The 26,166-nt window shown below is 47.2% G+C and overlaps 2 protein-coding genes across 8 annotated transcripts in view; one reads left to right on the top strand and one right to left on the bottom strand.

The window, feature by feature from the left end:
• The first annotated feature begins 1,065 nt into the window (after nucleotides 1-1,065).
• On the top strand, nucleotides 1,066-18,666 carry ACSBG2 (acyl-CoA synthetase bubblegum family member 2). Of its 5 annotated transcripts, none has more exons than XM_080565587.1 (15): nucleotides 1,066-1,192; nucleotides 5,120-5,249; nucleotides 7,581-7,660; nucleotides 8,129-8,370; nucleotides 9,913-10,001; nucleotides 10,567-10,687; nucleotides 11,138-11,218; nucleotides 11,705-11,854; nucleotides 12,055-12,231; nucleotides 12,909-13,090; nucleotides 13,358-13,591; nucleotides 14,294-14,511; nucleotides 15,468-15,607; nucleotides 16,433-16,679; nucleotides 17,052-18,666. In XM_080565587.1, exons 2-15 carry the CDS (start codon nucleotides 5,125-5,127, stop codon nucleotides 17,159-17,161), a joined length of 2,196 nt encoding a protein of 731 aa, XP_080421713.1. In that variant the 5' UTR covers nucleotides 1,066-1,192; nucleotides 5,120-5,124; the 3' UTR covers nucleotides 17,162-18,666. The 5 variants fall into 5 exon arrangements, with proteins under 5 accessions (XP_080421713.1, XP_080421715.1, XP_080421712.1 ...); XM_080565589.1 differs by lacking the exon at nucleotides 1,066-1,192 and adding an exon at nucleotides 1,371-1,702; XM_080565586.1 differs by lacking the exon at nucleotides 1,066-1,192 and adding an exon at nucleotides 4,305-4,751.
• Nucleotides 18,667-19,238: 572 nt separating this feature from the next.
• MLLT1 (MLLT1 super elongation complex subunit) overlaps nucleotides 19,239-26,166 on the bottom strand; it is a 32,958-nt gene continuing 26,030 nt past the window's right edge. For all 3 annotated transcript variants that reach the window (XM_080565592.1, XM_080565590.1, XM_080565591.1), the window contains exons 10-12: nucleotides 26,030-26,101; nucleotides 24,146-24,217; nucleotides 19,239-23,658 (exon numbers count right to left, since the gene is read on the bottom strand). In XM_080565592.1, coding sequence (XP_080421718.1) covers nucleotides 23,530-23,658; nucleotides 24,146-24,217; nucleotides 26,030-26,101 — 273 coding nt within the window. In that variant the 3' untranslated portion in view covers nucleotides 19,239-23,529. The remainder of the gene's footprint in view (nucleotides 23,659-24,145; nucleotides 24,218-26,029; nucleotides 26,102-26,166) is intronic.

Below are 26,166 nucleotides of genomic sequence, written 5' to 3'. Positions count from 1 at the left end.
AGCACCACCTATGTTTCTGCATCATGCGCTTTGCTCTCCTCTGGTCCTTTGCCAGCAGCGTGGTCCCCTTTGGCTCCGGGACTGACAAGGGTTGTGCAGACACGCTGACATCTACCTCGGTAGTGTTGCAACCTTGCTCTGATAAACAAGCAAAAAAAAAAAAAAAGCAACTTGCCTAAGGTCGCTTGTTGGCTCAGGGCATTACCGAAAACAGAACTGGCTGCTCCTGCCCCATCAGTTAACCTTTGGGCTGTGCCACTGAATCTTTTTTTGGGTCTCTGAGAACGATCTGCCCCGCGTCGGCACAGAAGGTGCTACCTAGTGACTGGGGCATGACTGGGGCGGGAGGGTTAGCAGTCCTCTAAGCTTGCCGATCCCCCCAGCTCCCTGGATGCCGTCCGTGTCCTCGCTCTGCAGTGTAAATCCCCACGTGGATCCAAACACGGCCACGCGAGGGCTTGGCCAGGCCACGCGTGGAGCGGATGAGGTTGCTGGGGCAGGGAGGGGAACGGCCCCTGGGCCTTGCGATGTGGGGCTCCAGGGCTGGCTTGGCAGCACCAGCACCGTTCCCCTCAGCACCGGCTGCGGCCCCAGCTGCGGCCCCGCTCTGCTGGCAGGAGCCCAGCCGCATCCTCCCCACCCTGTAGCAGCGGGAATAATGGCCCTGCGGGGTAGGAAAGGCAGGAAAAAGAAACACAGTTTGGAGGAATTTGGGGCTCTGCAGGCCAGCAGCAGCGATTAACGCGGGGGTGCAGCCCGGCCGCCTAACGCCACAATGAAAAGCCGGGAGCCAGCAGCTGCCAACGACCCGGCCGCCGCTCTTCTTGTGGCAAAAAAAAAAAAAAAAAAAAAGAAAGAAACAAAGCTGGGCCCGGGAGGGAGCCCCCGCTTCGCCCCGCTCTCCTCTTCCAGCTCCGGGGGGCACGGAGCCCTCAGCCCCTCCCCGTTTTCCCCCTGCCCCCCTCCCTCAGCCCCTCCCCGGTTCCCCCCTGCCCCCCTCCCGCCCCCCGGTTCCCGGCTCTGAGCCCCGAGGGGTCGATGACCGCAGGTGACCCCCCGGAAGGAGGGGGCGTGGCCCCGCCGCTCTTGGCCACGCCCCTTCCAGTCCCGCGCGCTCTTAAGGGGCCCCGCGTGGCGGCGCGCGGCAGCCGCGGTGGGGGGCGTCTCGCGCGCGCGCGCTCCCGCTCCTGAGGTAACGGCGCGTGCGCGGGGCGGGCCGGGCCGGGGAGGCGCGCGCGCGGCGTGCGTGAGGGGAGCGGGGGCTGGGGGAGGGGCGGGCGGCTGCCAGCAGCGGGCCCTTGGGGGGGCTCCGGGGGGGGCTCCGGGGGCCCGCGCTGTGGAGACGCCCAGAGCCCGCCTTGGTGCCCCCGCTGGCCGGGGGGATGCTGACTCGGTCTCCGGAGGTTCCTCCAGCCCCAGCCGTGCCCTGGTGCCGTGCCCGAAATGCGCGGGGATGCCTCGGTAGCAGCGGTGCCGCCAGGTCCGGGCCTGGCTGGCCCCGAACAGCGGTGAAATAAAGCCCTGGGTGCGGTGGGGGCTGGCAGGGGCGCACCTGCCGCGTCTCAAAACGCGTTTCTGTGCCTCATTTCTGTGCTGCTTGTGCGCGTGTGAGGGAATTTCCCTTCACAGCCCGCTGCGTGCAGATCACGCAGGAAAACGAATAGCAGTTTAGGAAAAGAGGAACTCAGAAAGCGGGCCTCTGGTGAGTCACAGTGGGGAATTCACCGAAAATATCCCAGCGCTCTGGAGGAGCGAGCTGCGTCAAACTCGGAGCAGCCGGTTACGTGCTGGCTGACGTGGCGGAGGGACCGCATGCCCTGGGCTCTGCCCTGCGCTGAGCCCTCCGGCCCTGCGGTGCTGGCACATGCCGGCCCTCTTCTGGGGGCAGGAAAGCCGTGGGTCCGGCTGCCAGAAGGATTTTCCATAGCTAAACCTGTTTACTGAAGGTCTTGCCATGGGCGGCTTCATTCATTCAACCTGAAATTCAGCTCTCTGAAAGCACTGCAGCAGAGTCGTCGAGAGTCTGCATCGTGTGCTCACCCTGCAGGGACTGGGGTTTATTTCCCCCGTGCTTTTCCTGCAGCACTTCACCACAGTGGCCTGTGGTCAGCGGGGCTGTCCCGGAAAAAACTTCTGGTGCTTAGAAGCTTATAACGCTGCCTCTTTAAAAACAAAGTTTATCTAGGAGAGGAAAAGCGGGTTGCTCGGCGGCTGTTTCCTCACTTAATAAATCTTCAGGGAAAACAAAAAGGTCAAGTTTCAATTTGGGTGGAAAGCTGGAGAGGGAGGGAGATAATGCGGCGGTCTCCTCGAGCTGGTTTGCGCAACAAAAACTGGACAGGATCAGAGGTGCTACCCGTATGAGCACAAGGAAAATAAAACAGTAACCGGGAGAAAAGGGGGCCTGTGCTAGCAAATGTTAGGATGACTGATGAACACACGCAGCAAGCTTAACTTGAACTGCTGTTTTTGAGGCTCTGTGTGTGTGTTTTGAGTGAAAGCACGTTCAGGCGCAGTTATAAACAAAATGTTCACCTCTGTAGCTGTGGCTGTCACAAGTGTGCCTGCAGTCCAGCTCTGCAGCGCTTTCTGTGGATAGTTCACATCCTTCCAGCCCTTGCAGGAAACAGCTCGCCCTCCAAGCAGAAGGTGGTTTGCAGTCAGATGGCTTAAGCTTTCACACAGCTGTAATTACAAGGGCGGTTGCTTTCACCAGGCTTTTGTTAGGGTGTGTGTTCCTCATGTTCCTACCAACTGTGGCATGTTAGTGTGTTACTTCCCTTAGAAACAGCGTGTGGCAAGAGAGGATAGCTCCTGATCCTGCTCACCCGCCCATCGAGCTACCATGAGAGTCGAGTCAGGCTCTGGTGAGCGCCTGTGCGTCTTCCCTGTCTTCCAGCGGCTTGTGTAGCGCAGCTGGGGAGGTGACAAAGCATCGCGAGAGGAAGGGCTGTTGCTACATTGCTTAGCAGAGCTGATCAGAGTATATGTAGTGGCAGTTGGTTTGTTTCTAACCGAAATTTGTTACAGAAAATGAACTACCGTTGTGGGATCCCTGTGGCCTGTGTTCACAAAGAGAACTTGCACAGCTAGGTTGCACTTCAGCTTTCAGCTTGTGTGCTTATGTTTCATGGCACAAGTGTCCTTGGGACAAGTGTCCAAAAATTCCGCTACTGCTTGTGCGTGCTGGTGCAACTCTTCTCTTGGTGTCGGGGGCCACGTGGCACTGACATGTGGATTCTCCTTGAAAAACCCAGTCTGCTGGGCATGGTGGAGGCAGTGATAACCGCGGTGCATCTCCCAGGACCTGCAGGCTGTGCAGCCTCATGTCTGTGCTCTGCGTGCCATATCCAGCCTGCTTGCGGATCCAGCAGGGACACCCTGTCCTCGGGGTCACCCCCAGGATGTGTGCTGCAGCGGGGGCAGGCCCCGTGGCTGCTGGTTCCAGTAAGTTCTTTCTCCTCTCAGGACTCCCCGAGAGACGGAGGGGTGGTGGTGCTGCCGTCGGCTGGCTCCACGCCGTCTGCAAACTGACACGCTCTTCTAGATGTGGGTTTGAGCTCCTCCAGGCTGGGGAGGGGACGAAACCCACTCTTCCACGGGCTGGGTGACTGCTGCTAGCAGTAAGCTACTCCGTACAGATAATGCAGATAACGCACCTTTTTTCGCAGCTGCCTTATCAAAAGAACAAAATAAACCGCTCCGGTGCTGTAGTCTAGAATGGGGGCATTGGGCAACGTCTGCCACGAACCTCAGAGCTTTAGAGATGGGTTTTGGAGATGTGCCTCTCTCAGCTGCTTGTGAATTGAACTATTTTTGCAGTCTGAATCGTAGCCTGTAGCAAGCAGAGCACAAATTGAGCACCATCGCGTCCTTGCGTAGATGAGGAATCGGGAGGAGGGGATGTGCTTTTTTGGGATAGAAGGAGGCTTGTGTGCTGGGAATTGTGGCTGGCCGTGCCTTCGCCCACCGCTGTTGGGGACAGGACAATGCACAGGCACATCCTCCTGCAGCCCCAGCTTAGCTAATATCAGATTCATTAGATAAAGGGCTCTTTCCTTTTGTTAATATCTGTCATCAGTCAGCCAAATGTGCTCCTCACATTGCCTGCTTTAAATTGCTCTGTCTAATGTCGGTATGAAATACTGTGCTAAAACCTTCTTTTTAAAAAGATGAAGGATAGTAAGATTCATCTCCAATCAGTTAGAAATTCATTGAAGCAATTAAAGCTCCGCCTGCCAAGTGACGAGCATCAAAGGCTGTTGAATATAAACCTTACATAAAATCAACATTGCTTTCAGGATTAGAAAACGCTTCGTTTGGGTGACGAAACCCTGTAGCAACAAAGTGCAGAAACCCCCGCTGAAAGCAGCGTAGGAGCCGCTGAGAGCGCAGCGGCTGCCGGGTGCTGATTTTTACCAGAACGGTTTTTTAGGTCCCCAGGGAGCGGGCGTGCAGCGGGGGCTGCACCCCAGCAGCTGCCCTGGGTGCGCTGTGGGGAGCCAAAGGAACCCCAACGCTCCCGCACCCCGAGAGCCGAGCGTGGCGGGCAGGCGCAGGGCCAGAGCTTCCTCATTAGGCGGCAGTGTGGGGTGACGGGCTGCTTCCAATTGCGAGGCAGAGAGCACATGACATAAGATGCTCCAGATCTGCCTCGTGGGCGCTAGTTTAAAAATAAAGGATATTACACGTCGCTGCTCGTCCGGAGAGGCTGCGGGAGGAGAGGCTGCACAAAGGCGAGGCGATGCGTTGTAAGGCTGCAGCGGAGCCCTGCGGTGGGTGGTTTGGGGGAGGTCTGAAAGCTAAGCCTTAACGTTCGGGGCAAAAGAGTGCAAACGTAAGCGTTAATCTCGTGGTGCTTTTTCAAAACTGTAATGGTCAAGCTCATTTTCAGGTGTGAGAATGGATGCATAATCTTAATTCTGATCAGGCTTTTCAAACAAGCCGAGCTTAATGTGAAGGGCACTTCATCCACTTACAGAATTTACCGTATTTCATACAAATACAGCAGTCTTGAGTCATATCTGCTTTGGAATTGTCTTTGTCAGATAGCTGCATCAATGAAAGCTGATTTCACTGTAGTATTTGATTCTATTTTAATTTTAAACTGTTTTTACAGGGACAATGCTGTGTGAATCAGATGCACGTATGGCACTTACAGAACCTGTCCCCACAGCTTATCTTAATGTGGATGCTCAAGGAAACTGCAAGGTGTCATTGGATGATGCACTGGTCAACTCTTCAGCTAGGTTTGTCTAATTTAAGATTTTATTTTCTTCTGTGGTGACCTGTATACATAGGGTACAGCTCATATTCTAGCGTGTTTACATAGATTAACTGGGACATTAAGATTTTTAGAAGAAATTTCGAACTTTTTTTTAACTAATTCCAAAATCCAAAAGCTGAATCTATAATCTCGCTGATCAAGTATATGAAATACCTAGCAAGTACTACATGCGTTGGGAAGCATCACTGTACTGTAAACAAGAGGTGTGCCTCATTAGGGGACAGCTTGTGTGCAGTACCTGTGCTGATTTTTATCCATCTAGGCAACCTGATTGGCAGTAAATCTAAATAACCTCATAATAAAGAGTAGGTTGGTAGCTAAGGGTCTAAATCTTACCACAGTGTGATAGGATATAGCTGACAGACTTCCAAGACTCTCTTTACCTAATTTTTGGGGGCTATGTTGGAATTATATGTAGTAAGAGGAAGAAAAAAAAGATGACTTTTGGTTCACTGTAACGGAAATAGCTGCAGGGGTTTTTGCTCGTCTTACTGAGTCACTTCCACGCTTTGTCCACAAAAGCAGGTGGAGAAATGATGCAGAACTACTGTAACTGAGGGTTAATTTGTGTTGGAAAATGTTCTCAGTAACAGTGAGCAAATACATAGTAGAGAAGATCTTGTAATCCTTTTTGGAGAAAAGAAGAAAGCTGAGTTACATACCTCTGGTTTGTAGTTTGCAGATTAGATACAAGCGATTCTGCTTTTGGACAGTACTCAGGAGTAGCAAAGTCAAAGCTCCATGCCTTAAATCCTATCCTATGTGCAAAGCCATGAGTTGATTACCCCCTAAGAAGTTCAGAGGAAATGTAAAATGGAGGGAAGCAACTTACGTCTTAGACTGAAATTCACAAGGTGGCTGATTCGTCTTCCCTTTAATCCAGTAGAAGGGGAAGAAATTATGAGGCTTGGGTGGCACCCTGCCGGCGATAGGCTGAAGGGTTTGTGTGGGACCAGGCGTGTCCTGCTGAGTGACAGCAGAGTTGGCAGGCCATCTTTCTGCCAGGGAGCTGCACCGTTAGACAGGACTCGGCCACCCCGTCCATGATGTCTGTGATGTCACGGGCACGCGGCCCCTTCTGGAAGACCACCGAGGAATCAGACCTTGGAAGAAACTTCACACCAGAAGTCGCAGTGAAGGAAGAGTGAATACCTAGTGCTGACATGAAGAAACAAACGCTTCCATGACGGCCTCGAGCAGAGGACCCGTCTCAGGGCTGTTTGGCAAGGCAAGATGGAGCTTTGTCTCTCTGGAGTATGATCTTGAGAAGCGTAATGCTTGGGCCTTGGTGCTAAGGTGATGGTACAGATGCGGTTTGCCCAGGGTGGAGGAACAAATGTTGTCTGCTTGTAGCGTGGAGGTGTGATATGTCATTTGGTGGGCAGAGCATGGAGACTCGAATAGCAAATCTCACAGGGTCTGGCTTCCAACTCATGGCCTGAAGTGGGACGTGTGACTTAATTATTCCATATCCTCGTCACTTACGGCTTTGAGAAAGTCTGTTTTGGAAAAGGACAGAGGAAGAACACTGTTCTACAAACGCAGGCAGGAGGTGCTTTAATGGCTCTTGCAAGACTGAAAGTAAAAAGGGCAACCACAGATACCACAGTGCAAACTCCTTGTGAGGAGCACAGCTGAAGTAGATAGAGGGGATGTGTCTGAGAGTGCCTGTTCAATTTCTGCACAAACAGCTGGCGCGAGCCTGATGTACTAACTTTATTAGGAATACCTAAGAACAGGATTTCCTGTTAAATCAATTTCCTGCTCTTAGCTGGCCTTGCTTTCTGCAGGAAATCTCTATGGGTTTTTCCCCAGGGTCACCGGGGTGATGGCTGTGCTGCACAGGAGCATGGCCTTGGGGCGCTGCCGCCTTCCTTAGGCTCGCACAGCGCAGATCGGAGAAAAGCACCAGATCTGCGTGCCCCTTTCTGTCCCCGCCTCTCTCACTGCTGTAGTCTGTTTCAGGCGCGCAGAGCAGACCTGTGGTATTAAATTATCGCTGCATCGTGGATGTCATGTTCATGGGTTCTTCTGCAGCTAGTTTTATGGTTAGAGCGACATACACATGTTCAAAAGCAGTGCAGGCAAAGACCACGCACTTGCCGAGGCGGGCATGTTTCATTGGTGCCTGAGCTAGTAAAATTAATAAAGCCAGCTACAAAACATCAGAAACCACTCATCTTTGCTTGACATGCAAGGCTTAATGTAATTCAGTGATGGGGTGAGTATGGCTAAGGCATTCTTCATCCAGTGTGCTAAAGTCTATCCAGTGCTAATTACTTTTGCCTCGCAGAGCTGTTGAGGTCTACAACACTGAGACAGTTGAAGATACTAAGACAGAGGGATCTCAGATGAACAAGCTTGGTTTCAAATGTAAGTAGAAAGAATGTTTAGTTACTGTTACGTGCATAAAATTATTATTTAAATGAGAGAGTAGTTTACAAAACCATAACGTTGGAGGAGGGAATTCAACTAGCGGGGTAGTCTGTCCAGAAGCCTCTAGAACATAGACTTTAAAGCACTGGTGTGCTCCAAGGAGTAAAGTAGTTAGTATCACTAATGCATATCTACCAGGTAATCATGTACTATTTATTTTAATAATAAAGAAATAAGTGACAGGAAGATTTAGGTTAGAAGGGGAGGTAAATGGAAAACATTAAACAAAATTTTGAATGTGCTTTAGAGGCTTCATCTCTGAGTCTTGTTCTAAAATAGTGGGGGAAAAGGGTGGGGGGGGAGCTGTTAGCATTTGCTTTTACTTCGATACTTGTATTTATATTTCTGTTATGGCAGAAAGCAATTTCTAAATATGAGATGTTGAATATTTTTCTTTCAAACCAGCCTCTTCACCTCCTCCCTCCAGTGTGTGGACAACACAACGAGATGGAGAAGTCAGACTGAGGATGGATGAGCAGGGCATAGGCAGTGAGGCACCAAAGACTGTTCATGATCTATTCCAGGAAGCTACTAATAAATATGGTGACTATTATGCTCTTGCATCCAAGAAAGGTGGCCAGTGGATAAAGCTAACTTACAAGATGTACTATGACGAGTGCTGTAAAGCAGCCAAAAGCTTTCTGAAGGTGAGCTTTTGTTGAATTCTACTCCGTATTCATGGTCAGCAGTTTAACTGCTGAAATGGCTGGAATCAGCTGTATCTTACACTTACAAATTCTCTGAATGTTGATGAGCCTTAAAGTGACAGGGAAAGTGGCTGACCCACCAGAAGGCTGCGCTGCCATCCAGTGGGACCTCGACAGGTTGGGAAAGTGGGCGGGGAGGAACTTAATGAAGTATAACGAGGACAAGTGTAGAGTCAAGAACAAGGCAAGAACAACCCCAGACACCAGGATAAGCTGGGCACTGCCCTGCTGGAGAGCAGTGAAGGGGAGAGGGACCTGGGGGTCCTGGTGGACAGCCGGATGACCATGAGCCAGCACCGTGCCCTTGTGGCCAGGAAGGCCGATGGCATCCTGGGCTGTATCAGAAGGGGGGTGGTTAGTAGGTCGAGAGAGGTTCTCCTCCCCCTCTACTCTGCCCTGGTGAGACCACATCTAGAATATTGTGTCCAGTTCTGGGCCCCTCAGTTCCAGAAGGACAGGGAACTGCTTGAGAGAGTCCAACACAGAGCCACGAGGATGATGAAGGCAGTGGAACATCTCCCTTACGGGGAAAGACTGAGGGAGCTGGGGCTCTTTAGCTTGGAGGAGACTGAGGGGTGACCTTATTAATGTTTATAAATAGGTAAAGGGTGATTGTCAGGAGGATGGGGCCAGGCTCTTCTCAGTGACATCCAATGGTAGAACAAGGGGAAATGGGTGCAAGCTGAAACATAGGAGGTTCTGCTTAAATATGAGACAAAACTTTTTCATGGCGAGGGTGACGGAGCACTGGAACAGGCTGCCCAGGGGGGTTGCAGAGTCTCCTTCTCTGGAGGCTTTCAAAACCCACCTGGATGCATTCCTGTGTGACCTGATCCAGGTGTTCCTGCTCCGGCAAGGGGATTGGACTAGATGATCTTTCAAGGTCCCTTCCAATCCCTAATATTCTGTGATTCTGTGAATTACTTGAACATGCCATGAACATCTTGGTCATTACTACAGTGTTTTTGTTTGAATTTCATACAAATCGCTTCCACATTCAAGTAAACAAAAAATATTTAGGAAAACCTTTAAGGAGGGGTATTTGAGACGTGGCAAACCTGGACAAAGCCCCTCATAAGGCTTGTAAATTTTCTTCTTTCCAGGAAAAAACTCAATGGAACGCTTATGAATTCAACTTAAATAACCAAACCGGCTGAGCCATGTACTTGTACAGTCTTGGGTGTTAAGACAGATTGAGAGAGAGAAAACAACGTTATGTGTTCTTCCTGTTATCATTAGGAAGTCTTATTTCCTAAAGTTAAGGCCACTCTTTTGTTTGTTTTTCCCTTCCACTCATACTGTGGGATCTTCCGGTATACGTACTTCCACTGTCTCTGGTGCAAAACCAGAGAACAGCTGAAGCAGATTGAAAGGCTTGGACTTCAGCAGCTGGATTTTCATAGCCTCTGTTAACTCTAAGTTAACTCTAAGCATTCTTCAAAGGACAAACAAGATTGCTGTAATCTCATCTCTTGTTTACAGCTGGGACTAGAGCGTTTCCATGGAGTGTGCCTCTTGGGATTTAATTCTCCAGAGTGGTTTATTGCTGACATTGGAGCTATCCTTGCAGGGTAAGAAAGAGTGTTGTCTCTTGACATGCATTTTGCTTTAGCCTTCAGATAGTAATTTCATTATTCATGTGAGAAGGTGTTTTTGGTTTAAAACAAAACAAGTGCTGCTTACATTTGAATTTAATGAGGATAGCTAGAACCTAAACTCTCTTTACTTCATTATGAATTAATAAGACAAAAAAAAACCATATTTTAGCTAGAAAAAACACATTCTCTCTTAAAATGAACAGTAGGTTAAACCAAAAATATGCTTATTTGCATTTTGGTTAAAATATGATGTTGGAAAAGGTCAGAGTATCGAAATCCAGTGCTGTGATAGCTGTCTTCCATCTGACACACTTTGGCCCATTACACCGTTCTGACCCTACCTATGACCAGAAATGAGCCTTTGCTCTTGGAACTAAGCTTTCCACTTATCGTTGTTGCTTTATGGGATGTTCTGCCTATGGTTCTTCCTCTGTTAAAGTTTGAATTGGTATGATTTTTTTTTCCTGCCAGCAGCTTTGCTTATCCTCTAATTCTGTGTTTTTCTTTTCTTTTTTTTTTCTTCTTTTCTTTTTTGTAGTGGTCTTGCCGTCGGTATCTACACTACAAACTCTCCTGAGGCCTGTCATTATGTAGCAGAGAACAGCAGTGCTAACATTGCGGTTGTGGAAAACCATAAACAGCTGCAGAAAATCTTAGAAGTAAATACACTTGTTAAATGACTGGAAGCTTTGTGTCCTGTTGATAGATACGGGAGGGTAAAGCTACCTGAGGGGAATGCTGGATCTGAAAGCAGAGGTGAACCGATCGAGCCTGCTTGGTGTTCACTGTTCAAACCCAATGAGTGATCACTTGTGCTAAATCTCATTAAAGTTAAAGGGTGGTTCCACAGAGTAGCAAAGCCTTGAGCTTGAAGTATGACAAGCCAAAATGAAAAAATAAAAATCCCCTAGGTCGGCTGGCAACATCCCAGTCCAAACCATTACCGTCTCTACTGAGGTTTCCCTCTTCTCTTTCAATAAGACAAATGAGATTCTCTTAGCTTTACTTCAAATGGCAAGTAGCAGGTGCATGTTAAGTGGTGGGTAACTTCGGCTTAAAAAGAACAAGGGGGATTTGCTCCTTCTCATGGATCTCTCTTCTTAACACAGGTTCAGCATAAACTACCTCATTTGAAAGCTATTGTCCAATATGGGGAAGAGCTAAAAGAGAAGAGACCAAACCTGTATTCTGTAAGTAATGGGCATCTTACTGGCTTGTAAATAACGGCTGTGTTTAGCTGATGGCTTCAAGCAACCATCACCTTCTACAGGACTGTCATAAATAATGCAAGTTTATGTTGATTACAGTGAGGGAACGCTTGCCTAGCTGAAGTGGTAGATGTACACTGTTGTTCAAATCCATATTGTAAGGGAAGGGTGCTAGCATGCTGACCTCTGCTAGGCAGCTTCAGGTCCCATAGTTACTCCTGCTTGGCACTCCCAGTGAATGCCAGGGTTGCCTACAGAGTTGGGAAGCTTCTTCAAGGTAGATCTGTCTCCCTTTCTGTTTCTTGCCATGCCTCTTGTGACAGACAGAAAATACGGTGGGTCTGGCAGATTCTGTTGCAGGTTTGGACTTTGAAAACAGTTCCCTTCTCTTCATGTATAGCAAAGGGTTTAATTTCATTTGTCAGCACTGGCGTGTAAAGCGATCAAGTTCTTTTCTTTTGTACACAGTGGAGAGAGTTCATGGACCTTGGCAAAGATGTTCCAGACGCTCAGCTCCGTGAAATCATTGACTCGCAGAAGCCTAACCAGTGCTGTACGCTAATATATACCTCAGGGACAACTGGACAGCCAAAGGGAGTAATGCTCAGTCATGACAACGTAAGTATCTCTTTGTGTAGGTGCCCATTCTAAGAACTGTGACCTTAGGTAGGTGCTGAGGGACTGCAGAGATCGGCTGAAGAACGTGCCTGATCTGAAGATCACAGGAAGCTGTAGGCTCTTTTCGTGAGCTGCACATTCTGTGTTGTACCTGCTCAGAAGGGCTGCCACTTAATATAGAGTTGTGTTCTTGTTAACAGTTGACATGGACATCATTAGCAGCAGGACGTTCCATAACGCTGGCAGAAGCTACAGAAAAGCAAGAGCTGGTGGTCAGCTATCTGCCTCTCAGTCATGTTGCCGCACAGATGACGGATATTTGGTTATCAATTACGTTTGGAGCACAAGTTTTCTTTGCTCAGCCAGATGCATTAAAGGTAAAAACATAAGACAAAAAAAACTTATGTTTGTCCACCTGCTTGTGGTTAGGGGTGTGCACTTTAAAACAAACCTTGCTGACTTAACACAGCCTTCAGAATCATGAGATAACTTAGTTTATTTGTCCAGTGGCAGACTGCTCCTATTTAAGGGTCAATTGGTTTGAAGAATGTGGCCAGTCTGACCTTTGCCTTTTGACTCCGTGTTACAAGCTAGGATGATGAGCTGACCAAGCACTTCGCAACTAGGAGCTTCTTGGTGACTCACCTGACACCAGTTCTCTGCCCTGATAGCTTGGTTGAGCAACAGCTTTGTATTTGCTCTGTCCATATTGCAAAATGCCACCACCATTAAGTCTGTGTTCTGGAAAGAGAACGACTCTTGTCCTGATGCTGTGTCAGCATGGGCACTGAGGGTATCGACCCTTGCTGTCTTGTCAAAACCACTGTGGAATGTGAATGCTTCTGGGGCTCTTTTAACTTGTGGAACATGGCAGGAAGAAAACTGGTATTGCCCAGTGCTGCTTTGTTCGCGCTCGGCAGCAGCAACACTTCAGTTGAAAATGAGCAATTCCTCAAAATTAAGAGTAGTTGTAGGTCTTGGCTAGTGGCCAGTGCTGATCTGGTATCTGTACAAAATCTCTTTTGAAAGCCTTATAAAATTCTGTTCCACTCAGGGCACCTTGGTAGACACCCTGCGGGAGGTGAGGCCAACTGCGTTTTTGGGAGTTCCTCGTGTCTGGGAAAAAATGGAAGAAAGAATGAAATCTGTTGGTGCAAAATCATCAATGCTCAAAAGAAAAGTGGCATCGTGGGCCAAGGAAGTCGGGTTACAGACAAACCTGAAGTGGATGAACGGGTAATTAAAAGCTACACTTAAGGGGTGTTACGAGTGTTAGAGCTTTAGCATTGGATCAGTAATTATATCCCACATAAAAGTCCTGACTCGTGGACATTAAAAGCCAAAAGTAGTGCTGGGGCCAGAGGGTGGGCAGCAAGGGCTGGAGGCAGGAGTCATTTGTATTTATCTATTTCACTGAATAAGCCAAAATAGGAGATGGATGAAAGAGGATGGGAAGGAGTTTTACTTTCTGACTGAGGTCCTGTAACAACGTTTGTTCCACAGGTATTCTGAAGTCCCAGTGAACTTCCGCTTAGCCAGGCACCTGGTGTACAAGAAGGTTCGAAAGGCCATTGGGCTGGATCGCTGCACAAAGTGCTACTCCGGAGCCGCTCCAATAACCAGAGAGACGCTGGAATTCTTTTTAAGTCTGAACATTCCTGTGTATGAACTGTACGGCATGAGTGAGAGCTCTGGGCCTCACACAGTCTCTCTACCTCACGCGTTCAAGTTTACCAGGTAAATAACTTTGTGAGTGGAGCACAGCTGACTGGGAGGAACAGAGTTACTTTAAGGTTTCTGGTGCATCTGGCTTGCTTGGCTCACCTGATGCAGCTCAGCCCCAGTCTTGCAGCCAGTAAGCAGTCGCTAGGGAGCCAGTTCCTCTGGCCCACGTATTGCAGACGATGAGATCTGCCAAAGGCACCGGCAGTGTTACTTAAATTTAACTTGGCCTGGATTCTCTAGGAACAGAGGAGGAAACAAGGGATTTGTGGGAAGAAAGAATCAGTAACTAATGTAGGTTAGAGTTTACCGTACTGCATTTATTCATTTGACGTTAAGACTACTCTGTTGCTTTGAACAGCCTGTTCAGTCCCCATGTGTTTAGTCTGCAAGGTGAATATTACCATCAGTAAAAGTTAGCTACCAAGAACATAAATCTTCTAACTCAAAGCTCAGGTGCTTGAGAGCAATAGATGGAAAGCATGGGCGTGAACACTGATCTCTCTGCAGTAACAACTTCCTGTAGTTTCTTACATGTAAGCAGATGTCTTAAGTTTTAAAGTTCCCTGCTGAAGCAGTTGTAATAAAAGCCTGCCTGGCTTGGTTCAGACACTTCAGATTGAGTGAGTACTTCTACAGTCTCACTCTTAAATTCAGTAGCTGAGCAGCAAAAATAATTTTAAAAAATGCTTTGGGTTTGTGTTGTCTTTGTTTAAGCTGTGGAAAGGAAATGACAGGCTGCCGGACACTGATCCATAAGCCAGATGAAGATGGCAATGGGGAGATCTGCTTTTCAGGAAGGCACATCTTCATGGGCTACTTGAACATGGAAGAGAAAACCAAAGAGGCAATTGATAAGGATGGCTGGCTGCATTCAGGTGACCTTGGCAAGTGTGATAAAGATGGATTCCTTTACATCACTGGCAGAATTAAAGGTAATGCAGCCTATCGCTTGTTTGTTTTGAGGTTGCACAGTACTATGATACGATACGTCAGACCTTGGTAGTTGTGTGGTTGTGGCTTGCACAGAAAGATACTACTTTTAGATACTACTTCTGAAGTTTTTCATATGAATATGGCTGCAATGTGTGCTGCCACTGAGCATGTGACAAGGCATGTGATGGAAGGAGAAGGCTGACCACTGAAACCAGTGTGTGTTTGCAGAGTGAGGAAGAAATCCTCTGATTTCAGAGGCAGTAGTTAGTGCTTCGTTGACTTGTTATGCAGTGCTGGACCTGCCTGGGTCCAGCTGTGTGTACTGCCAGCTCCCTCTGGTTTCAGCTAGCTTTGCTAGTTAACCTGTAAGGGAAAACAATAGCTTAATGCCGTTCTGAAAATGGCTTGCAGCAACACAGCTCTTGGGACACTGCTCTGACCAACACCAAACAAATCTAATTTCATGCAAGACTCCAATCATTAAAAAGAGATAAATGGTCATGCAAAGGGACTGCTTTAAGAAATCTGTAAGAGACAGACAAGAAAGGGAGGCTCATCTCTGCTCCATAACATGCTGTGTGTAGCTTTAAAAACTCTGCTTTGCCTCAGCAAATTTTTAACTCAAATTTCTGAACAACTTGGTTAACAACTTGAATTCCCTAGAGCTTAAGGTGGCTGTGGTATGGTACTGAGGTGCTCGTACTCCAAACCCCATGTTCTCCAGCTGCAAACATCTGTGGAGCATTAAGGCAACTTTTGCTGTGTGCTTGCACACCTTAGTTTCATCTCTCCTCACCTGGCTGGAGTCTTCCTGGTTTGCTTTCTTCCCTGGATATTGGGATACGGACTCATTATTTGATCTGTGTAGCCACAAAGGTACTATAAAATCATTTCAGATTGTGAAGGAAGGAAGAGGGGAGCTGTAAGCATTAATCAAGATTTGGCTCTTTTCCAGAGCTCATCATCACAGCAGGAGGTGAGAATATTCCTCCCGTTCCAATTGAGGATGCTGTAAAAGAGGCCGTTCCCATCATTAGCAATGCAATGTTGGTTGGAGACAAAGCAAAATTCCTTGCTATGCTTCTAACACTAAAGGTGGGTTTGATTCTGCCTATTTAGTGGATAAAAGGGTGGGCATCTACCAGGGATGGGGCTGAAAAGACATAGAGACTATTTTGCGTGCATCTAATACCGTGTGGAAGATGATTGTTAGCTGTTCTGCGATGACTGCTGGAGCCTAGAGGCATCTTGCAGCATGACTTGCAGCTGAGCTGCAAACACCACTTGTAACTGTACAAAAAAACGAGCACTTGCCATCTGATCAGACAGTAAGGTTCTGCTGTTTGGAGCAACTGCTTATCTCTGTACGATATCAGACAGAAAGCAGAAAGAAATGGTACTAAAAGACACAGAAGTCAGACTGAAAAAAGAAACCTTCTGTGTTTCTTACCCATATTTCAGTATCTCCCAGAGATGTCTGGACAGTAATGAGATGTCCGTGACTTTTTAAGATGCTGGCTTTAAACTCCACAGTGACACATGGTGGCCTTTACTGACTCTTCTGCCTAGGACCAGAGAGCCCCTGCAGGCTAGTGGCTTCTCAGGCAAGTGGTAATTGCTCATTAGCGAGACTCTTGACAGCCACCCTCCTTGCCCTTGTGCAAGAGATGCTGTGCCAGGCTCTGGAGCTGGTGCTGCTGCACTTGCCTGAGTCAGGTGCTGCCTCTGTTGTCTTCCAGCAGCCAGCGGTGCTGCTGTGGAGTGTAGGGAAGTAAAGCTCTGGCCTCAGAGGCAGGATCCTGCCATATCTTCTCCTAATTTGGGAGAGCACAGGAAGAATTTGGATGATGAGTTCTGTACCCTGCTTATTACTGCGAAGGGAATCAAGTGTTTAGCAATATAAAGTGACTTGTCTTGCAGTGCAACATAGATGTAGAAAGTGGGGAGCCAGGAGATGACCTCACTCCAGAAGCTATTGAATTCTGCCAAAAACTGGGCAGCAAGGCTACAAAAGTCTCTGAAATCATAAGCAGCAAAGACAAGGCTATCTATGCAGCTATCCAGAAGGGAATTTCAGCAGTCAACGAGAGAGCTGTCTCAAATGCTCAGAAAGTCCAGAAGTGGGTTATTCTGGAGAAGGACTTCTCTCTCTTTGGTGGAGAGCTTGGTGAGTAGTGCGCGGGGCACTGGGGATTACCTTGTGAACCCCCAGCCCTTGCTTGCTGTGGCTGGAGCACGTCACAGTGCCAGGGAAGGTGGGATGGGTTATTCGGGACTTCCTGACCCTGCCTGGTGGTACTGAGCTCAGCGGTCTGTACTCTTGGGAATGTGCTGCCGGTTGCAGGGTGGTTGTGCTGTTTCTGTTCATGGGGGAAGGGAGGTGTTGTTAATCACAAAGAGCAATTTAGAAGTCAATGTCTGTTCACATGCTCTGAAGCCTCCTCCAGGCTTGCTTCAATCTAATATTGATTTATGCCTCAAAATGACGCCTGCTGTAGCGCTGCCACCATTACAGCCCCATGTTGTGGTTTTTCCACAGGCCCAACAATGAAACTGAAGAGACCAGTGGTGGCACAGAAGTATAAAGACCAAATCGATCAGTTTTATATGGATACGCCGACCACAACAGAGAACGCTCTTAGGCGGTAACATGGCAGCTTTGTGACGTGGTAGAAACTTTCCCTGTTGTGTGAGTGTGCTGTCAGCCTAGGCTTCCCGTGAAGGAGTCAGTGGGTTCTGTTGAAATAAATGAGGCTTGGCTATCATGCAGACTCCCTGAATTGCTTAGCTGTATGTTTTTTGGCCTTCTTACTGCAGTAAGTTTGATTGTGCCCGGTTTCCTATGTGTATATTCAAATGCTGAGATATTCCTGAATATGTCTGCTTTGCATTTGTCTTTTCCTTTTTTATGAGGGCCATGCATTTAACTTATAAGTTCATAGTGTGTTGTCTTAACCAAAGTTTTCTTTTCCTGAGTTGAATGTAAAACAATCAGGAACTGCATTTTTCCTGATACATGGGGAAGGCAGATTCTTTTTATAGTGGTATACTTCTTTTTTCCCTTGATGCATGTTTAATTGCATGCTGGTGACATCTGAATTATTTTAAATCTCTTTACCGACAAACTGTCTTCTGTCAAACAAGGCAAATGCTGTGTGACTACACACCCTAAGCCTGTATGTGGAACCTGGGGTTTACTGGGTTTGTCTGTGCAATATTTTGAATGTTTCAGTGTCTTGAGTTATTATGAAGCCATAAATTATAGTGCTATAGTAGTATACATGGACTGTGTTCTGAAAGCATTCCACAAAGGGATTATTTGAAAAGCTGTGTAGGTGTGTGTAACCTATCCGTATGCTTACAATCAGAGAAATGTTGTTTAGAGCATCCTGGAACAGGTGGAACTCCAGAGCTGTGGGGCTGGGTTGCAGAAGCAGGATGTGTACACGTGTGGAGTGGAGCCTGCAGAGGGCGCTGAATTGCTACAGGGCTGCTCAGTCCTCCAGGCGAATCTCCCATTCCAGCCACTGTGAAGGCCCACCACAGCGAGGTCATTAGAAGCCTCCAGCAAAGCTGGGCAGAAGTACACGTCAACAATAGCTCCTGAAGGCCACGGGTGGTTCTGCAAAGCTTATTGCTGTATGCCCATTACCTGGAGGGACTTTAATCACCTTAGCAAATGGAGGATAGCTTGTAAAATTGCTTATTTCAAACTAGAAATCATTACAAGTGGAACAGTTGTACTCTGATTCTGGATATTGTTTCCCTGGACAAAGGAGGAGCAGCCAGAGATGTCAGGTGCTTTGATTGGAAGTGGCATGCAGGGGAGAAGCAACTACACTATTAAATAATGCAAATAGCTTAAATGAGCTGCAAGGCCCTGGCTCTGTACCTGCAGCACTGGTATCAAAACCTTACTGTGGGACCGCAGGGCAGGGTGGTTTTTACAGTTTGGTCTGGACTCACTACCCCAGCAAGCAGCTCAGTGAAATACCACTTGCGCACTTGCCTGCAGCATTGGCATGGAGGTATGGGCAATGCACAGTTGGCCCTACAGTCCCTCTTGTGCAGCTGTATTCTCAGCTACGTGAGTCTGCAATGTCTTGACTTTCAGAGAAATGCCTAATAAATAAACTCTGCAGTTTGTGTCTCAATGCTTCAGTGGTTTTTGCAAAACAATGCTCAGTGCTCAAGTTGTTGAGATCAAGGTCTGTGGTGTCCGGGTGGGGAGCAGCAAAAGGCAACTCTCCCTTACCACAGCTAGCTTTATAAGAACCCTTCTCTGTAAGTAGTGAGCTCAAAGACACTGCCCTCAGCAGGAGAGAGAGGAGAGCAACACAATACAGAGTCTGCAGAATGGGAATTTGTCACAGCCTGCAGCAGAGGAAGGCCCGAGCTGGAGCTCTGCCTCGCTGAGCTGTGTGTGAGAGACTGCAGGCACCACAGCGCTCTGGCTGCCACCAGGTGGGGGATGACATCAAGCTGTACAGCTGCCCCCTGCACCCAGGAGGGGCATGGCCCTGCTGCTGTTCCTGCTGCCCTGCAGCAGCTCCTCCACCCTGCACAGCCCTGGTTTGTGCCCAGCAGGGCCCCACGCCTGCACTGCTGCCTTCAGCCCCCAGCAAGAACAGCTTCTGTTTTGACAGAAAACATTTAGGTAACGAGGTGCTGGGGGGAAGCCTTCTGTCCACAGAGAAGCAAAACAATGAACAAAACAACAAAAAAATTGAAGTTTTACTTTTCCATCTTACTTTATTTCACTTTTTCTAGAAAATTCCTCCATAGTTCCACAAATTTAACAAAAAGGTTTAAAATTCAGGACAAACAATCCTGTAATGTATTACAAACATGATTTTTTTTTTTTTAATCTTGAAGTTAGTCTTGGGCCAGCTGAATTTCTTACAGCCGAGTGAAGAATTCATTTCCCAACACAACTTTTAAAATCCTCAAGTGACAAGGTATTTAATACCTTGATTCTAGGCAGAAATACAATTAAAAATTATCTAGAAGTTGAAGTACTTACATTTTCTTTAGGAGTGCAAACTCATCTCTTCAGTTTTTGATGGCTATTTCATGCCCCCATGAAAGCAACACCAATCATTTTTCATCTGTTTCGAAGTAATGCTCACACCAGGTGTACAGTGGCTGTCTCTAGCATCAGCGTGCCAAGCAGCGTGTGGCAGGCAGCTGGGCTAGCGCAGAGACGCTCCAAGTACACTGACCGCGCTCTAGTGCATCCGAGAATGTGACAGCTGAGGCTTGCAGAACCAGAGTCACTTGGGTCCCTGCTCGAAGGGAATGGGATGGGGCAAGCTCCAGAGGGGACGTTTAAACCTCTCACCATCAAATACTCTCAAGATCTGACAAAAACTTGTTTCTGGATTGTTGCATCAATTTCTTTGCTAGTTCTGATGCTTCCACCACACACAGCAGTATAAGAACTGGTGGCAAAAATCATTGCACTTCCATGTATTCAGCCTGACCACAGCATAGCCAGTCTCATCACCAACGTATCCAATATTCCTGAGCTGGCGTTCTGAGAGCCAGCCAGCCTATCCTTTTTTTTTTTTTCTTTTTTATCTTAATAGTAAATGTCAGTAATCAAAGCCTCAAGGCTTAATACATACCAGACCAAGACAACAGGAAAGCACTCCTGACCCCTCTTTTGCCCTTTAAATACAAAGGCCAAGGACAAAGGAAAAGCTGTGTCCTGATCTTACCTCCAACACGATTCAATTCAAAGCAACTCTGAACAACTCTGAAAGCTTTCAGACTGGTCAGCACTTGTTCATGCCTTCAGTAACAAGATGAAGGACACAGAAAAGTAACAGTTCTGCCCATTTTCCTTGGAAAAACCATTATGGCTAGAAGTCAATTTTGGATTCTTTTTTTTTTTTTTCCTTTTTTAAATAATGCAAGCTACTACACATCCTCGAAGACCTGAAGCAATGCTGACTGCAGCACTGCCCCCTCCTTCCTATTGTACAATAATCCATCCATGCTCTCAAGAGTGACACAAGAACAAACACTTTATCCACAAATACCTGTACACGGCATGTTCAGAACAGCATTCAGCCAGCCTATAGAGAATCTACACAGGGAACTCGTTCATATGTAACTAGAAGGGGACACAAGATGAGGCCCAAATTTGACAAATCTTGGGTTTGCAGAGTCATTCCTCCTGTGGTCCCCAATGCTACCACATACCCCAAAAAACAACAACTCTGTAGAACAACTAAGTACTTGCAAGAAACCTTTTAGTAACAAATCAGCATGTGCACACAATGGAGAACTATTGCTGGGGGAACAATCCTATTTCGGGTTTTCAAGGAGATTATAAACAGTCTAAAAAAATCCATGTGTAAAATACTTCTTATAAAAACAAAATTCCCATCAATGCTCATTAGACTTCACGAATAAAGTCGGTTCCAGGACAGGACGATGCCACAGCCTTGGGCAGGAGCCCCATGCGCCTCCAGCCGAGTTCAGGAACACCTTCCCACGTGTGTTCTTGGACTAGCTGGCAGCGGTGACGCCTCAGACCTTAACATGCGAAGGGGACACAAGGGTGGTGGCACCTCCAGTCCCTTGTGGTTACTCTGCAGGCTACTGATAGTCCCAGGAGAAACACTGCCAGGGTGGGCAACACGGACACAAGAGCTGTGGGAGTTAATTACCCCAGCGGAGAGAGGAGCAAAGACCTAGGGAGATCTCAGGCTTGGGCTAGCCACCAGCACTGTTCTGCACCTTCGGGGACAGGGGAGTGTCACCAACCCTGCCCGTTGGCAGCAGGAGGCACCACGTGCCAGGGGCTTTTCCACGTGCCCAGGGAGCCCAGCACGGGGCTGTGGCGGCCAAGCAAGACTCGCTTCCTCCGTGCCACAGACCCAGCCAGGGACCACGAGCAGTTCAAGCGTACCCACCGCGCCTGGCACCGCAAACGGGCGAATCCGTGAACGCTCGTGGACTGCGGCTGCTGTCCTCCAGCGTGCGGCACTCGCTGCCAACCAAGGCCATCGCAGCTCCTCCTCTTCCAGCCATCCTCCACCTCCTCAATGTACATTTGCACACAGGGTTTCTATCCAGGCTTGGCATTGTTCATCAGGAAAAAAACAGCTGAGATCACTGTTGTGACAGGGTACGCACCTGGCATGAGCTTGATTATTTTTTTTATATATATATATATATGTATATACACACACGAGACACATGAAAGATGGTACAAAGACAAAATTAATGGGAATCGGGTCAACATGACCCAACTCAAACAAGCTTATCATCATATTGCCACTTAAGTTGATTAGTTGCAACATTTCCATGATAAAGAAAGGGGTAACCCAAAACAAGGGATTGCGATTTCATGATGGAGAAGGGACAGCAAACCCGGGAACAATGCAACTCCCCAGTTCCCACACGGGGCTCTTACAGACACAGGAGATGCGTTCATGAGCAGAGGGCTCCTCAGAACTGCTGCTCTCCTCCTCACTGCCAGCAGCCACTTAACATTTGGCAAAAGCTTACACACTGATTGGAAAAAAAGAAGCATTCTTCAAAAATAAAAAATACTGGATTTAGGGAACAGGAGTGTAATACAGTTTTGATAGGAGCTACAGGACTTTCCCCACACCCAGCCAGCATACAGACAACACCTGAAGTCCATGCTAGTTTAACTAGAGATAGATGAAAGATTCTGGATTAGTGTTCACTGTTTCCTGCCATTTCTTGAGCAGGTGCGAGGTGAGGGGAGAGGGAGGAGGAAACAAACTTGATTTCACTTGGTTGTTACATCAGTGTTTTCCAGATGCGTCCCAAAATAAAACTCCCCCTTGTTTTGGTTTTCCCAAAGTACAGCCACTACTATAGGGGCCACTGTAGGAGATTCCTCTTTGAGAACATAGAACAAAACCAATCACATATTTTGGCAAAGTTATTAAACACTGACAAATGAAAAAGACAACAGGTGAGTCCCTTTCAGAGCACAAAATGCTTTGAAGATTGCTGTTCAGCTTTCATACACTAAAAATTGTCCACAAGAGGCATTTTAACAAACAAGTCAAATCTTATTAAGCGCCCTTCCCCTGCCATAGCCATTAAAAAACATAACAGAAAAACACACCCTTAAAATCGTAAGACCCAACTAGGCCCTTCTTATACATACAGTACATACATATATATAATATATATATAAAATATACAGCTTACAGTTTTGTAGTCCTATTACAGTTAAAGCAGACTGAAAGGAGTGAGACTTTGTTTAGGAGCTCAGATCAGCAAACAAGACGTCTCAAAACCCCAGCGGGAGACAGCAGATTCGAGAGGCCTCTTCAAAGAGCACGAACGGTCTCTCCAGGAAGCTGAAACAGAGTAAGGTCCTGCGTGTGGAACGATGCCCTGCAGGAGTTGGGAGCCAAATTACAGCAGCGCTCTGTACCAAACTGCGGCAGAACTTGCAAGTGATCAAACCTGGAATCTGTCCACTTTCCCCCACAACAGACCAACAAGACCCCTGGGAAGCCTCCTCCACCATCAGCTTCTCGGCTAGCTTTGTAAAAGCCAATCCTGCTTACACGTCACGAATGCTTCATCACAGAGCTGGAGGAAATCGGACTCACTAGAGCTCCGCAGGCAGGCTGGTCCCAAGATTTAGTGAAGAAAACATCGTCCACACTTCTTAAGCTCTCCGAGACGCCTGAAAATCTGTTCTTAAAACACAGTTTCTTGAAGTAAAACCAGAAGTGTCGGCGCTGCAGCTAGGTGCAGCGCGTCTTTTGCTCTACTCAGGACCTGTGCCCAAGTGGACTTATGAAGCTAGGGAGGACAGACTCAGCAATATGGGTGCTTGTTTGAAGCCTACAAGAAAGTGCAGCTGGCTGTGCATTCATAGAGCATGGCTGTTCTCTAAGGCAGTGCTTCGGGTGAATCGAGAGAATAAGAAGGCCTAGTTCCATGGGTTCGTTTCCTGGTACCAATAAACGGGATTTCTGGTTTCAAAAGCAGCCTGCTTCTAAGGCCAAGCGTCATGTTGCTACTGCTTCCAAGTAGCTCTGCAGCTTACGGACGGTTGTCTCATCCAGGGAGAAGAGGTCAAAGTCAAAGGTTGTGTTGGTAACGTTAAAATGCCCGGTTTCCTCAATGAGATTTACAATCTGTAGAGAAAGGAGACGAGCAACAACATATAGAGAGAGCCCATCAAGATTAAGTACACTGGAAGGGCCAGCAGATACAAAGCAACCCATCCAGTCCTCCTCTTATCCCTTTAGAAAAGCCTCGGGGACATGTGTCTCTCGCAAGAAGGAAATCGCCCAGAAAAGCAAACCAGCTCTTCCTGCACTCCTGACTAGCTCAGTCTGGAAGGTGACCTGGGCATGTGCTTCCTTTTCAGTTACACTGAGATTGCCCAGCTTTGGGACAGCTAGCAGGATGACGAGAGGAAGATGGACGCTTCTGTACCTTTTCCAACAAAAGCATTGCATGCACACCTGATTTTTTTTCTATGTATCTGCTTTCAAAGTAAACCAGACCCTCTCATGAAGGAGAGGCAAGTGAAAGGTCACAGGGGTCTGCCTGAGACCCTTGGACACCAAGTTTACCAGAGTACAACGGCCTGCCAGAAAGCTGACAAATGATCTCTACCTGCTGTAGCACATTGCGCTCTCGTAGTGCCATTAGTCGCCTGTGAAGCTCCACTAATTCATCAGTGTAGGCCTGTAAGGGAGGCATGAACAGAAACAGTGACATACACGGCATGTTTGTACAGCTGCCAAAGTGACTTTCCTAGCAAGGATCAGAGGAACTCAAGGCCCTTTCACACATGTTCCTATTCTCAGTTTTACCCCCCCGCCCCCCCCCCCCTTTTTTTTTTTTTTTACTGCCTCCTCTATCAAGTACTGGGGGACTATAGACTTCGTGGAAATACAGATGGTCTGAATACCAACAACTAGGCTATTAAATGACACCAATAAATAAGCACCTGCCTCCAGCTTTAAGACATGATCAGAACCTTTGAGCTCACCTGTAACCAGCTTTAAGACACTGCCAAGAACTTTGAGCTTACAGGACCTCAACAAGGTGAAATCCTTCAACAAGGTCAACTTCAGAGCAAGTTCTTCATCAGCGGGTTGTACTAATAACTACCCATTACCTGAAGACACCTGCACCAATGCTCCGTGATCAACACCCTAGCAATCTGGGCACCTATTTGTGTTCAGGTGAGAAAAAAAAATTGAGTGCGCTCTGTTCCCAGTTAGTTTTCCATACACCACAATGGGAAATGCGGGATTGTTTACAAGCTCAGTATCATTTTAATTGTTCATATACATGGGTTTGTTTGGTTGTTTTTGTGTCATTGGTTTTGTTTTTTAATTTAAGCAGCCAACAAGGCAAGTTCCTGGCACACTATTGCTCACAGGGGATAGGCTCTTAATCTCTAAAGCTGGCCCAGAGTTGCTCATGTACGTATCAGCAAAGCTGAACTCATTTATGTAATTGTACCAAGGCAAAAAAAATTGTGAAACATGCTCCTCCTTAGCACGTCTACACAGAAAAAAGCATTTTTCCCCAAACACCCAAATAGTATTGAATGCTATACATTCTGGAAAAGCTAATATCTTTTATAAAAACACTGACAGTTGTAAAAGCTGGTGACAATTTCAGGCATTCTCTCTCTCTTCAATGGCTCTCACGGGTGTCCCGTTCTATCTGTATTAAGAAGTCTAATAAAAGATACCATTTCCTACAAACCTTTTCTCAGATAAGCCCTCTCAGCTATGTTTAACAGTATTCAGTGGCAGAAAATTTTGTAGCCAGCAGGAAACTCAGATGCAAGTATCTCCAAGATCACACTTAAACCTAACATTAAGCAATTAACCTGTGATCTGTTATCCTGTTGAAAATGTGTTAAAACAGGAAAGTATGAGAGCTACAGATTGATTCCGTGATTAGAAAGAAGTATTAAGCTCCCGCTTAATTGATTTATGAGAAAAATCACGGGGGGGGGGGGGGGGGGGGGACGGGGACGGACACTTTCTGGACAACTTGGGATTCGACTATTTGCTTGCACGTCAGCCATTCTTTAGGAGAACATACACTGCTTGACTCTCCCTGGAGGAAAGAAAAGAAGGGAGTTTCACTGAACAAAGGTTTGAACTATAACAGCAAAGTAGAGCCTCGAAAAAATCCTTAATTTATAAGATCAAAGACAGATGAAAACTGCCTTTTAATGAAGAAGCACTCACCACTGCAGCAGTGGCCACACCAATGGTTCAGACAAAGGGCAAGCATAGAACAATTTTAATATTTTGCACATGGAAAAGACCTGGGGGTCTATCTAATATACACAATTTCTTTAGCGTTACTCTCCAAAGTCTATCCTTTCAGCATCTGTTTTTCATTATACTCAAGCCATTAACCTGCCAAGGCAGAATAATCTGAACATGCTAGGCTGGCTCGAATTATTTTCTACAGAGAAATGTTAGCGAGCATCCAACAGTTCCATGATATGCAAATTCTCAAACATACCTTGTCGTACGTTCCCTTCTTCAGGATCTTTTCTGGCTTGTTACAAGACTCTGGGCTTTTTCTTCCAGATGCCTGAGGGTAAAACAAATCAACATCAGGGACCAAAAGTAGTTCAGACAAAATGATGGCTTAATGGT

The sequence above is a fragment of the Anser brachyrhynchus genome (genome assembly GCF_964034855.1).
Source record: "Anser brachyrhynchus genome assembly, chromosome: 23".
NCBI lineage: Eukaryota > Metazoa > Chordata > Aves > Anseriformes > Anatidae > Anser > Anser brachyrhynchus.
This window is presented reverse-complemented; position numbering and strand designations above follow the sequence as displayed.